The 14,244-nt window shown below is 46.3% G+C and overlaps 1 protein-coding gene across 16 annotated transcripts in view; it reads right to left on the bottom strand.

Moving 5' to 3' along the window:
* The window catches only part of PLEKHA7 (pleckstrin homology domain containing A7), a 211,879-nt gene that overhangs the window by 126,037 nt on the left and 71,598 nt on the right, over positions 1-14,244 (bottom strand). Inside the window, exon 1 of one of the 16 annotated variants that reach the window (XM_027581333.2) lies at positions 8,823-9,156. The exons of the other annotated variants lie outside the window; for them this stretch is intronic. Coding sequence (XP_027437134.1) covers positions 8,823-8,905 — 83 coding nt within the window. The 5' untranslated portion in view covers positions 8,906-9,156. Of the gene's footprint in view, positions 1-8,822; positions 9,157-14,244 lie in introns of those variants that run through there. 16 annotated transcript variants of the gene reach the window in all.

The raw sequence follows: 14,244 nt of genomic DNA on the forward strand, positions 1-14,244 counted from the left end.
GTAGGCCTCTTGTCCCCTTTTGCAAATGTGAAAATTGAGGTTGGAGAGTAGGCTGACCTATTCTAAGTCTAATAAAGCAGCAGAGGTAGCACTAGAACTCAGGTCCTCTGATTTCTGGCCCAGTGATCTTTCTAACAGAGGAGAATACTAAGAACTTGGGTTCTGAAGCCTGAAGGCCTAGATTCGAATCTCAGCCCTGCTACCTACAAGCTGTGTGACCCTGGGCCCATTACTTAAAACCTAAGTCTCTGGGGCACCTGGGTGGCTCAGTCAGTTAAGCGTCTGACTCTTGATTTCAGCTCAGGTCATGATCTCAAGGGTCGTGAGATTGAGCCCTGCATCGGGCTCCACGCTGAGTGTGGAGCCTGCCTCAGATTCTCTCTCTCCCACTCCCTCTGCACCCCCCACTAAACCTAAGTCTCACTTTGCTCCATTGCAACATGAAGAAATTACAACCGCTACTTTGCACAGTTACTATGAGAATTAAATGGGATAATACATGTAAAAGAGCTAGCAGGTATTCACACAACCCTAAAGGTACAGCATTTCCATCTTATCTCCCCACTATGCAAGACCCAAAATGATGTCTGAAAACAGGGTTATCAGGACCCACACCAACTTAGATGGAACTAGCTTTCTGCTTTGCAAGGCCTGGCCAACAGCCTGCACCTAGCTTTCAGATCTTCCTGAGATGACTTTGAACATGCTTTCCTCTCTCCAAAAAGGCCCTTCCCTGCCCCACTTCATGCCATAATTCTGACCCTCCATCAGTGGCACCTGAGTTCAGCTCATCCAGAAAGTCTTCCCTTATCTGCCCAGACTTGCTTAGGTCCCATAGATTCCTGGACTTACAGTCCTAGCAGATGTTCACCACTATTATCCAAATTGGCTGTGAACTTGCCTGTCTCCCCCACTAGACTGAGAGCCACTTGAAGGCAGAGACTATGGCTACATTTGCTCTTCATTCTTCAGTACCATCTGTACTGGTTTCCTATTGCAACTCTAACAAAGTACAACAAATTTAGTGGCTTAAACAACACGAATTTATGGTCTTACAATTCTGGAGATCAGAAGTCCAAAATCAGTTTCACTGAGCTAAAATCAAAATGTCAGCAGGGCTGCACATCTTCTACCAAGGGAGAATCCATTCCTTGCCTTTTTTAGTTCCTAGAGGCTGCCCACATTCCTTGGCTCATGGCCCTGCATCACTCCAACCTGTTAACTTCATCATGTTTCCTTCTTTCACTCTGATCCTCTTATAAGGACCACTCATTATATTGGGCCCACCCAGATAAACCAGAATAATCTCTTACTGCAGGATCCTTCATTTAATTATACCTGCAAAGTCCCTTTTACCACGTAAGGTAACATACTCCCAGGTTCTGGGGATAGAACATGGACATCTTTGGGGAGGAGGCAGGAGGATCATTTGGCCTACCCCACTATCACAGCATCTAGTACACAGCAAATGGGCAGTGACTGCCTGCCTGAACAAGATGCCATGCTCCATGTAGTCCTGAACTATTGAGAAGTAGAATCTTCTCAGCTGGTTTAGCCAAGTCCCAAAGACTAGACAGCAACCCCCCTCCCCCATTCTAGTCAAAATATCCCAAACGGGCCCGCTCTCTATAACCTGAAACTCCAGATTTCTTTAGCTAACTTGGAAGCGGGCCACACTTACATCTCCATACCTCCACTCTAGGTAAAAATCTACAAGTTAATTCTCTGAACTCTGAAAGTATGGCTAGATGAATCAGTCTCAAAAAGCATCTGGTAAGTGCCCTTTGGATAGACTGACAGGCACAGTCTATGTCTTCCTGGAGCTCACAATCCACATGGCAGCATCACAATGTGAACAAAATCCAAAAGGCAGCAAGATAAGGGTTCTATCACTTACCAGCATGAATCAGATTTGATAAATACCACATATTATAAATACAGCACATTCTTTGAAATTCTATCAAAATCAAGCTTTAAATTAGCAGCCTACAGTAAGCAACCTAGCAACACAACCACATGCATTTCCATTTGAGCCTGGTACCTGAACAGGAAGATGCTGGAACCCCTGAGAAGAAGAGCAGGCTGGGTCCAGTGTTCACCCACTTTACAGAATATGATAGGTGGCTAGGAGTTGGCAGTGGAAGAAACCCAAGCTGTGATCTGAATCTTGACTCTTCAATCTATCCTGTGTTACCATGGGCTTGTTAATCAACCTCTCTGAGCTTCCTCAATATACACATACTGAGCCCAGGTAAAAATGCTTAGCAGGTAGTATATTTCCACTAGGAGATGGTCTTCCCTTGCCCCTGAAATAATAAGGCTAGCAGGGCAAATTAATCCTCTAGGAGAGTGCAAACTGATGTATATGCATTGTTTCCCTAATGTTATCCACACATCGCCCACACACCACCTCCATGATTTCTGCCACCTCCGGACCCAACCTGTACTTCCACTTTTTTCTTTTAATAGACTACATAGACAATGATAGCTGCCAAATAATGAGTTTGATGTTCTATACTTCTCTTCAAAATCACATGAGAAATTATATACTCATGTATAAAGCTATTAAAATTAAAAACATTCACCCCCTTGGGGTGCCTCAGTGGCTCAGTCAGTTAAGGGTCTGCTTTTGGCTCAGGTCATGATCCTGGGGTCCTGTTGTCCTGTGTTGGGCTCTCTGCTCAGCAGGGAGTCCGCTTCCTCCTCTCCTCTGCCCCTCCCCACTGCTCATGCTCACTCATTCACTCTCTCTCAAATAAATAAATAAAATCTTAAGAAAAAAAAATATTCACCCCTGTATTATCTCATATGCTTTCACACTTTGGGAAACTCTAGTGAAAAAAACCTTGCTCAACTAAACACTATCATGTGTGCTTAGGTCATTTCTTTTCTCTGAGACTCAGTTTCTCCCAAATAAGAGAACGGACTTGAGAGAATGAACTAGACTACTTTCCATTCCCTTCCAGTTCCAAGAAACTGAGATTTATTATCAAGTGGTCTGAATAAGCAAAAGAATCTGGGCAGGGATCTCTTTGAAAAGGTAATGAATACCATTCAATATAATTAGAATCGTCTGTCTTAAAATGAGAGAGAAGAAAAAGATGAAAGAGAATGACAAAGAAGCGTATGCTTCTGACTTTGTGCTTCGCCTTCATGGGACTCTTCACATCAGTTCCTCATGAGACAGGGCACTTGGTTTTGTCATCTCAGCTTGGGTGGTTGTTAGTTTTATCACCTTAGGCAAGCCACTTCACCGTGTAGTTTCTATAGTTGTAAAATGGGTAAAACGGGTAATACCTCCTCCACAAGGCTGTTTGGGGATTAGGTGGGAGTAACGTTGTCTGAGCGCGTGCAACAGAGCTGGAGGATCTCACCATTTACTATTACTATCAGCCCTGGACTAGCTGGTTCAGTGCACATCTGCCTCTCCACCTAATTAAAAGCTCTCTGAAGGCAGAAACACCTTGTTCATCTTTCTCTCCCCTACAGGGCCTAGCAGTGTTTCACACAAAATCAAAGAACTTGACTGGAATATGTAGGGAATCCACTCTTACAGAAAGAGTTCCTGCTCTAAGACAGGAAACTGAATATTCCCAGACACGTACGGATAACAAGCAAATCTTCCTTGACGAAAACAAATGTTCCCTCTTCCCACCCCCCAAAAAAGTCGAGAAATCCACTGAAATATAAATAGTGCTGTCTTCAGTGCTTGAGCCATGAATCCCGCCCCCTTTCAATCTTCCTTTGGAATATTCTAAATATTCCAAAATGTATACATAATAGGAAAAAACTTTAAATTATTACAAGGATAAATGAGACCGCTTGCCGTGGAGTCAGAGAGAGATGTGGGGTCCAGTATCTGCCATTACCTATCTATATATCTAGCTACCTAACCTCAGGCGAGTCACTCTACTTTCCAGTAAAATGACAGTAATAATACCTCCTCTGACAACATCATCAGGCTGCTGTGGGAGCCAGGATACCCAGGTCCATGCCACGAAAACCCTACCTCCACTAACGAGAGCTCTAGAACCTCCTGAGCACGCCTGGAACCCTACCAGTTGCTTTTTTTCACTTTGCATTCCTAACCAGACCTTTATTCCTTTTCTTTGTGTCATACCTTCATAAATGTTATTCTTGTCCTAAAAAGAGAGAATAACCCACAAAGCTGGAGCCTCTTCCTTATCCTATAAATGTGCTACAAAAGTAATGAGGATGGATTTGAGGCTGTGATCATAAATCTCTGTTAATGAGCACTACCTGTGCTGGAAACACCACCAGCCGTGAGCCCCTATTTTCACAGGGTGTTTCTTTCTTCCTTTTTTTCCTAACACATTTAAAACTTCAGACTTGAGTGCTCACTGGCAGATATATTTTGGAGCAGAGGGAAGGAGGCAAACAGCTAACTAGAACCAACAGAAAGGATGAGACCTTGGAAACTTGGAGCCTAAGGCTAAACCAAATACTTCCCTTGCCTTAAGTCAAATCAAACTAGCAACCCCTTTCCTTCTTTCTCCACAAACCTTCAGTTTGTTTATATGAATTACACTCAAGTCGGAAGGAGATAAAACTATCAGCATCTAAGTGTTGGCCAGCATTGAGGCGAATCAATATCCAATCCCCTTAACATACTTTGCATTACCACCCTAATGTCAACTCTGGTCCACCAGCAACCTCATTCTTAAAAGGGACCATTAGGTGAGTGAGCACAAGAGGGTTATAGTCCCACACAATGACACTTAAAAGTCACAGCCAAGAAGGTGCTGTGCCTATAATTATGCCCCACAGAGCCTATGGATGAGGAGCAGAGAAGATAAGGGACAAACAAACAAAAACAAAACAAAACAAACCAATAAGGACCTCTTTTACTCATTTTACAAACATATAGAGAATTAGCCTAGGATGTTAGAACAAGTCAATGGAAAAAGGCAGTGTGGAAACCTTTGCAGAAACTTTGGTTTATTCCTACTGTGGGAGATAAGTCTTCAGATGCATGATTTCCAGAGGGAGTCGGTTAGCCAATGATAATTACAATTCTTAACAGCTCAACTTCCTCATCCACTTCCTAATCAATAACTAACTGCATCATATATTATTGTGAAAACTAAATGAGATAACACACAAAAGCACTTAGAACAGTACCCGGATTCTTGAGTATTTGCACACTGCATCACAGTTTAACATACGTGATCCCATTTGATCACAAGAACTGTGTGAGGCAGGTTTAACTATTTAACTATTCTCATAGGACACTGGCTCAAAGAGACAAAAGGACGTGTCTAGAGTTACACAGCTGAGAAGTGCCAGGTATCCGGTTGCTCTTCCAACTAACATTCCATAATCATGGCTGGACCAGAGATGCGTTAGCAAGAGTCTGAGCATGCCACCTTCTAGTTTAACTGTGCTGTGTGCCTATAGTCAGGGATTCAGGGTCTCCAAATCCTCCTTAAATGATCCGAGGCTGGAAAACAGGTTTGATGTGAAGGTCAGAAGAAACTCCTCCAGGGACGTTCTCGCTTCTGATCCTAGGGGCCTGGGTATAGCCTCTGGGGTTAGCAAAAAATGGCATTTCTGACATTCCCATTTTCTTTTCTTTTTTTTTTTTTTTAAAGATTTTATTTATTTATTTGACAGAGAGAGACACAGCGAGAGAGGGAACACAAGCAGGGGGAGTGGGAGAGGGAGAAGCAGGCTCCCTGCTGAGCAGGGAGCCCGATGCGGGGCTCGATCCCAGGACGCTGGGACCATGACCTGAGCCGAAGGCAGACGCTTAATGACTGAGCCACCCAGGCGCCCCCTGACATTCCCATTTTCTACATAAAACTTTCTCAGCAGCTGTTCCAAGGATCCTCCAGTTACCTTTAATTAATAAAAAATAATAGCTACCAATTAACAAGCACTGAATTAAACCCTTTACAAACATCTCATAATCCTCACAATTATCCTTGGGGGTTGGGGGTATTGAACAGAGGTATCCCTATAACTCTTTAAGAGGCAAGGAAACCAAACACCATCTGCCTCAATTAACCCTCATTCTCTCTGCCCTTGCTCCTGGATACCCACAGGGCATAGGCCTGGAATACTGGCCTCTTTTCTCTTCAGCGAGAAGGTATAAAACCTAGGGAGGAATTCTGTGCTTTTGCAAACCAAGACCACAAAGGCTGTCAGGGTCTTTATTGTGTTTTTCCTCCTGATATTATCTGATTCAGAACAAACCTTCATGGCACCTCTCTCTTAGTCTGGGTCTTTGTCCTGCTGTCGGTCCCAGGAAAAGGCTCCCTGCTACAGGTGGGGTTGAGGAACACAGTCACAGCCACCAGCAACCCCAGTGACTCCTTTCAGAGGAAATGGAGAAGACAAGCCCAGGAGCTGGTATACATAAACACACTGGCTCTCTTCCAAGTCCCAGGGGCAGTCAGGCCCCAGAACTGAGGCCTCAGCTGCTGCTGGACTCACCAAAGTCTGCTGTGTCCAGCACAGACATTAGGAATTGGACACATGGTGGGGGGGGGGGGGCTCTCCAAACCAGCCCTGCTCAGTCCTCTGACCCTACAACCCATGGTGATCCCGGCCCCCACCTGCTAACCCCACAATCCCACAGCCTTTCCGATAACTGCCTCACTTTCCCCACAATTCCTTGACCTCCCGCTTATCTCACAACACCCCAGGGATGCTACTACCCACCCACTCTTTATAGCATCACCTTGAGTAGCTTCTCCAGGCGGTGGCCAGGACATTACCAGTGAATATTCAGCCATGACCAGCAGGCTGCAAGGTGAGCAGACATTAGATGGCAGCCATAGGCAGACTTTAATAGAAAAAACTTGCTCCTAATCAGGGCCACCACCAAACCCTCAACCTGCAGAGTGTCAGCAGAATGGGGCCCTGCTGGAGAAGGTGGCAGTCTGAAGTATGTTTGGGGGAGGGGTGCCACTGAGTATACATATCACAAACCTAGGTGGGAGCACAGGTGGCACAGACTCCCCAATAACCCAGGTATCAGGGTCAGCAGCCTTTCTGAAGCCAAGCCCTCTCATTTCCTCCCTGGAAGGCTGGGGTGATTTGGGGACTATGTGCCCCTGGGCAGCCAACAGAACAGTCCAGGTCCTAGAGAACCAGAGCTAAACTCTCCCTCCCTGCACTCCATACCCCAATAAACCCACCCCTCTGACACACTTCTCACCCACCCCAAAGCCCATCCCCCTCCCCACACCTAGCCTCAAAAAGCCCAGCCCCTCTTGCACACCTCAGAACCCCAACTTCCGAGATAATGCTCATCTTCTCATCACACTAACTACAGATCCATCAACCCCTCGGTTTACAAGGCTGAGTACACTCAGTTGACAGGAAAAAACAGTTTCCCAGGTCTTTAAAGCACAATGCTGCCAGGAGGGCTAAGTTTGGCAACTCTCCACAGGCCCCAGCTGGGGCAAAATCTCTCCAGGCTTGCCTCCAACCAGCCCCCTCCAACCTACCTCCCCCAAAGCCAAGCCCCATTCACAGCCCTTGATTTAAGCCTGGGCTCTTCCATTCCCACTCAGTAGGGTCCCACCCAAAATACACAGCACAGTCTTAGAATCCACCTTCTCCCACCCAAGAGGGAGGGAAACTGAAACCCTCTGAGGGGGGAGCTGCACTCCGCCCTCAGCTCTTCCCCACCTTGACTTCCTCCTTCCAGTAAGTCCTCAGCCCACAGTCCTACAGATCAGGGGCCTGAAAATACACCCAGAGCCACTTGTTGAGCAAGTGTGGAGATTTGCAGGTACTGGGACTGGGGCAGGGCAGCCCTTTCCAGAAAACCTCAGATGGCCAGTGGAGGACCCAGGGCTCACACCTGGCCCAGAAGCTTCATCAGAAAGCTGCCCTGGGACCAGGGGTGGGAGTATGGTTGGGTTCAGAAAGCAAAGGAGCAAAGGGAGAGCCTGGCTCAAAAGTAGATAAAAACCGAGAGCTGCCCCATCTCTGTCCTCCCGGGGATGATGGTGCTGTCCCACAGACAGGAAAGGGAACCCCTTTGCGGAGTGCCGGTCACTGGGGGAACACCAGCATCCTTCTCACGAAAACTGGCTGCAATTCCTCGGGCTTAAACCTCAGTGCCAATGCCAAAAAAGGGAAAGAAAAACCTGCAACCCACCAATCTCATTTCCAGATTCCCTCTCTCCAGCCTAGACACATTAATAATTAACTTGCCTATCCGGGAGCTTGCCGGCGTTGCCGTAAAAGATGAGTAATGGCACCGGAGCCCCAGCCCCATGCCCACAAGCTTCTGGGCTCAGGGCTGGGACGGGCTCCTGGAACAAAGCCTCCGCATTCCTCTGGGAAGGTGTGTCTGAAATCAGACCTGTCAAACGACGAGAAGCTGACCCCTTACCTCTTCTTTAGCTGACTCCCAGCAAGGCGGGGGGGGGGGGGGGGGGGGAGTAGAAAGGGGAGGGAGAGATCGCCTTTGCCCACTTTGGGCCCCACCCCCGAACGATCGGTGCCCCCAGCCACCGCCGATTTCGGGAAGCCGAGCTCTCTGCTGAGAGCTAATCCTGTTACCATGAACGCAGGCTGTACTTGGAGACCCAATTCTCAAAACAACAAGGCAGCTCCCTCGATGCCCTTCCTGATGAGTAACCCCCAGCCGGGCGCCCGCCCCAGAAATTCTCTCGCTGAAACTCCCGCGGCGAGCTGCGGCTCCCACGCGGATGGCCGGCCAGGGACGAACCCGCTCGCGTCACGCCCGCGCCCAGGCACTAAAGCACCCCCCAATGCAGCCCCTGCGCCCTGACGACCCAACAGCCTGCAGCCCCCCCGAAAGTTATAGCGCGCGGACACACCTGCAGGACCCCCGCGGCGGTCCCCGCCAGCCCCCCAGGGCAGCGGGGCACGCGTCCCCGGGCGGGCAGCGCCACCGTTCCATGCGCCCGCTCCTCGAGCCGGGGCTGGCCACCGGTCAGCAGCGCTGGGCGGCGGAGCGCGTTGGGGCCTCAGCGCGCCCGCGGCGCATCGCGCGCCCTCCTCGTCCTCGCCTGGGCCTTCCCTAACAGCCCACACCCACTTGACATCAGCGCGGATCAAAACACGTGGCGCAGCGCCAGACGGCGGACCCCAGCGGTCCAGAGCGCGCCCCGAGTGCCGCCGCGCCGCCAGGACGGCGCGTCCGAGCGCAGCACATTCCTCTCCTTGCAGAGGATGCTGCAAACTGGAGTGGGTAAGGAGACGGAGGAGGGGAAAGGAAACCGGCAGGGGGCGGGGGGGGGGGGGGGGGGGGCAGGACCTGCAGCCTAACAACGGCGCTGCACTGGCGCCCAGCCAGCCACCAGCAGACCTTACAGCCCTTGCTGCAAATGCCCATTGACTGTGAAGACCAGGCTGCAAGTGTCCCGGGTTGCTGTTTCCTCCAGGCCAAGGAGAGCCCTGACCTTGAATTCTCTTCCCCAGAATAACTCAAGGAGGCTTCTCTCCAACCACCCCTACTAAATTGCTAAGACTGATTCTGACAAGCCAGGAATGAATGCTTGGTTGGATTAGGTTGCTGACCCCATCACCCAGGAGGCCACTATGGGGCACCCGCAAAGCAGTCCATACCCTCTGGCTTGTCTCTATACTAGCAGTCTAAAAAGGAGTCTTTTTTCTCTCTTCTCTCAATGCCCTTGGCAATAGGGGGCAGTTCTCCTGATTCTGCAGGCAATCAGAAACAGCAAAGCCCAGCAACCACACACACTTCCAATTCACACATTAGCATCCATCCAAATAATCAAACATTCAAGCACTTATTAATGCTTAGGCCAGGAGCAACAGAAGATAAACAACATTTAACACTCATAGAACATACAGTCTGGTCAGGAAGAGATATTAAATACAGTGTAAAGTAATTATAATTGCGACAAGGGTATTGAAGGTTAAGAGGTTCTATAAGAATGGACACAGGGACCCTAAACTATCTTGGCAGTCAGGAAAGACTTCCCTGAGGAAGTGACATTCGAGATGCTGAGGCATGAAGAGAAGTTAGAGGGTATCAAAGGGAAAGGAAAGTTCAGGCAAAAACCCAGGTTATTAAAGTGCAAGCTCACTCTATTCACAGGTGGAGATGTTCAAGCAGAAGTGAACTGCCATGCTGGAGACACGTGGGTCTTTGTCCAGGAGGGGTATGGAGCAGCTCATGGGCTCTGGAAGAAAGCCTGGCCATCTATCCAGAGGACCTTATACCTGCATTTCATCTCCTCCTGAACCATGATGGCCCACCTCAACAAAAGAACTCTGAACAGGCAGTCAGGAGCCTTTACTTCTGGCTTCAACTCTATCATCAGTTTGCTGTGTGGCTCTACAAAAATCCCTTCTACTCTCTGGTTTCAGTTTCTCTAAGATGAAGTGTTGCATTAGGACAGTGTTTCTCCATTTATCTTTTTAAAACCATACTCCCGTGGCGCCTGCGTGGCTCAGTCAGTTAAGTGCCTGCCTTCGGCTCAGGTCATGATCTCAAGGGTCCTGGGATAGAACCCCATGTGGGTCTCCCTGCTCAGCGGGGAGCCTGCTTCTCCCTCTCCTTCCCGGCTTGTGTTCTCTATTGCTATCTCTGTTTCTCTCTCAAATAAATAAAATCTTTTAAAAAATAAAAAATAAAAATAAATAAAACCATACTCCCTTTTGGGTAAATATACAAAAAATGTCATTCCTGTCCTGTAGCACCTATAATGACAAGACATCAAATCATTTTCCAAATCAAAAATTACATTAAATATGCTTTTAAAACTACATATGCCCTTCCACAACAGTCAAAATATGGAAAGAGCCCAGATGTTCATCGACAGATGAATGGATAAAGAAGATGTGGTATATATATACAAGGAATACTACAGCCATAAAAAAGAATGAAATTTGGCCACTTGCAACAACGTGGATGGAGCTAGACAGTATTATGCTAAGTGAAATAAGTCAGAGAAAGACAACTATCATATGATTTCACTCATGTGGAATTTAAGAAACAAAACAGAGGATCACAGGGGAAGGGAGGAAAAAATAAGATGAAATCAGAGAGGGAGACAAACCATAAGAAACTCTTAACTATAGGATACTGAGGATCCCTGGAGGGGAGATGGGCGGGAGGATGGGGTAACTGGGTGACGGGCATTAAGGAGGGCACTTGATGGAATGAGCCCTGGGTGTTGTATGCAACTGATGACTCACTAAACTCTACCTCTGAAACTAATAATACACTATAAGTTAATTGAATTTAAATTAAAAAACTACATGTCCTTTAAATATTAATATTCTGTCTTTAGATACCTGCTGAAGACCTGGAGGCAGGAATGAAGAAATGGTCTCCAAGCTCACCCTTTTCCAGTTATCTGTTCCTGTCCCTCCCACATGAACCTGCCAACCAGCACTTATCATCTCCAGCCTCATTTTGTTTATTCTTTCCAGGATAAACTGACCACGCAATGAAGAGAAGCCCTGGGTCATCCAAAAAAGAGGAAAAAAAAGGCATGCTGTAGAAGACTCCTTTGAATGATAATCTCCAGTGATGCTGGGAAACAGACACTTTAATGGAAACATATGACATTCCTGAGGACAATTTAGCAATATGAATTAAAAGACTTAAAAATGTTCGTATCCTTTGAACCATCAATTCCATAAGAATTTATCCTTAAGACATAATTATGGATAAACACAAAGATTTATCCACAAGGATGTTCACTTCACCAGTTTTAGAACAGTAAATAATTGGAAATAAACTAAATGTACAAGAGGAGATTCGTTAATAAACATCTTTACAATTGAATATACATATGCCACTTTAAAAATGATATATAGAATATTTACTGTTGAATTAAACAAAACAAAGGTTATAAAGCAAATGATTCCAGTTGTGCGTGCATGTGCACATATATGTGCACATGCGTGTGGGTGTGGGGATGGGGTGGTACCTATGGTGGAGCTGTACTGTGTTCATTTTCCTTACTGGTTGATTCAGAACCTAACCCCTGAAGCAAAACATGATGCCACTGTGGCATGCCATCCTCACATGTAAATCTATTAACCCATAACTTACAAAAGCTTAATATTACAAAAGCTTAATATTAAAACAGAATGAAATAAACCTTGTAGTCCACTCACCACTAGAGATTTGATAGATAGGGTTTTTTTCCCCCAGACTTTTCATTTCATATAGATTTTTCAGTTGTCCTTGAGTCTAGTTCAGTCATTTCCAAACTTTAGAGAGCATAAATATTACTATCCAGGGTGGTTTAGAGTCATTTTGACTTTATGAGGTTTTTTTCCCCCTACACCCTGAATTTAAAGATTTTATTTATTTACTTGAGAGAAAGCAAAAGAGAAGGGGAGAGAGCGAGAGCGTGCAAGCAGGAGCAGGGGCGAGGGGCAGAGGGAGAGGAGAGGAAGAAGCAGGCTCCCTGCTGAGCAGAGAGCCCAAAGACTCCAGGCTCCATCCCAGGACCCTGAGATCATGACCTGAGTTGAAGGCAGATGCTTAACCGGCTGAGCCACTCAGGCGCCCCCTTACACTCTGAACTTAGAACCTAATCACTGTATGAAAGAAAAAAGATGACCAGAAGGATATTTACCAAAATATTAACAATGTTAGAATTATAGTTGATTTTCACATCCTTCCTTGGGATTTTCTGTTTTCCAAGTTGTCTGACAAGAAACATATTTTTAATCAGAAAACAAAATGTTGCTTAAAAATAAGTGGGTTAAAAGCTCTCCAAAAGATAAGAAGAAACTAGGCCTTGACTTTAAGAGGGGTGACTCTGATCATGCCCTTCATATTCCTCCCCTCTGCAAGCTCTGATTCTGCCCCAGTTGGTGCCCCAACATGCAAGGACAGACAGTACATCGTCGCTAGGATACCATGCAGGAAAACCTGGCAAGAAGATTATTTTTACATTTACCTCCTCAGCTGTGCTTATAATGATGCTTTGAAGCTTAGTTACTAAAGGGTCCGAAATGAAGCAGCCATGCCCATCCGCTAATGGAGCTGTCCCCTACCCCTGAAACTCTACCAAATAAATAAGCTGAGAACATGTAAAGCACACACCCTTGGTCCTCAAGACTAAAAACTGTTCAGTCTGCTTTTCAAAGACCTGGTGGTGCCACCAATCAAACCAGTAAGGACCAGTAGGAAAAGAACAGGCCATAAATCAGACTGGGTTCAGCCAGAACTAGTTGGGTGATCTGTGCCTCAGATTCACCTCTGTTAAATACTCTAAAAAAGGCTCTAGTTTTCTTTTAAGAGGGGTGAATAGAAAAGCATTAGGACAAAGTGAACAGCACTGTCAGTGTAGGGTGTTATTATTTAATGAAAGTATATTCTGGGATTTTTGGGGGGAAGAAGGGAGCTGGCTAGTTGTGGTAAACTGCAACTTGGCTCACCTTTCAAGCTTTCCAAGAAGCTGCTTTCCAAGAAGCTTAAAAGCTCACCTTTTAAGCTTTCCTCCCACTGGATGTGGGAGGGGAGGTGGGAAAGACTATGGTGTGGACTTTTCCTGGGGCACAACTCAGGAGCTCTTAAGTCAGAAACAGAAGGCGAGTAGGATAAAAAATCCAAGGTGCAGGCCAGGTTTCTCAAAACACAATGGGCAAAAACCACCAGCGCAGGATCTAAAGATGAGGGATGCTTGTGTTACTTGGCCACTTAAATGTAATAATCAGTTAATCCCCTAACCAGGCATTGCCACTACCCATGGTCTCTGCTCAAAATAAAGCACGTGACAAGCCAGAGAAAGCTGCCAATAGGTTACATTTTAAATCCACCTAGAGTCTAATAAAGCTAATTTTACTGTTATGGTGTCTATTAAACATGGGGCCTTTGTTTAGAGAGTGAGTGCAGGGGAGGAAAGCTCAGACATCAAGGGCTAGGAATTTTGATCATTCCAGAACTGTTTCTGGGAAGGAAGTAATAAGAACAAACCTGATTTAAAAAAAAAGAACCAACCTGATTTTTTAAAAATAACTCGAACAGGGACACATGTATCAGAAAGTCTACTATTGTACAACTATCCAACCCCCTCGAGAACAGACCAGCCCCCCCACAGCCAGGCAACAGCTCAGGGACAGAAATAAGGCACTCTACTTCACCGTAAGCGGAAAACATTGAAAATACTGACCAAGGAAGCCAACTTGAACCTGGGAGTTGGAGCTTAAGGACCATTAAGATGGTGGGGGGGAAAGCCTACTTGCTCCATGGTCAGAGACCAAAGCCACCCAAATGAGTTTTGATAAAATAAATAACTAAATTTA

This window comes from Zalophus californianus, chromosome 11 (genome assembly GCF_009762305.2).
Source record: "Zalophus californianus isolate mZalCal1 chromosome 11, mZalCal1.pri.v2, whole genome shotgun sequence".
In the NCBI taxonomy this organism is placed as follows: Eukaryota; Metazoa; Chordata; class Mammalia; order Carnivora; family Otariidae; genus Zalophus; species Zalophus californianus.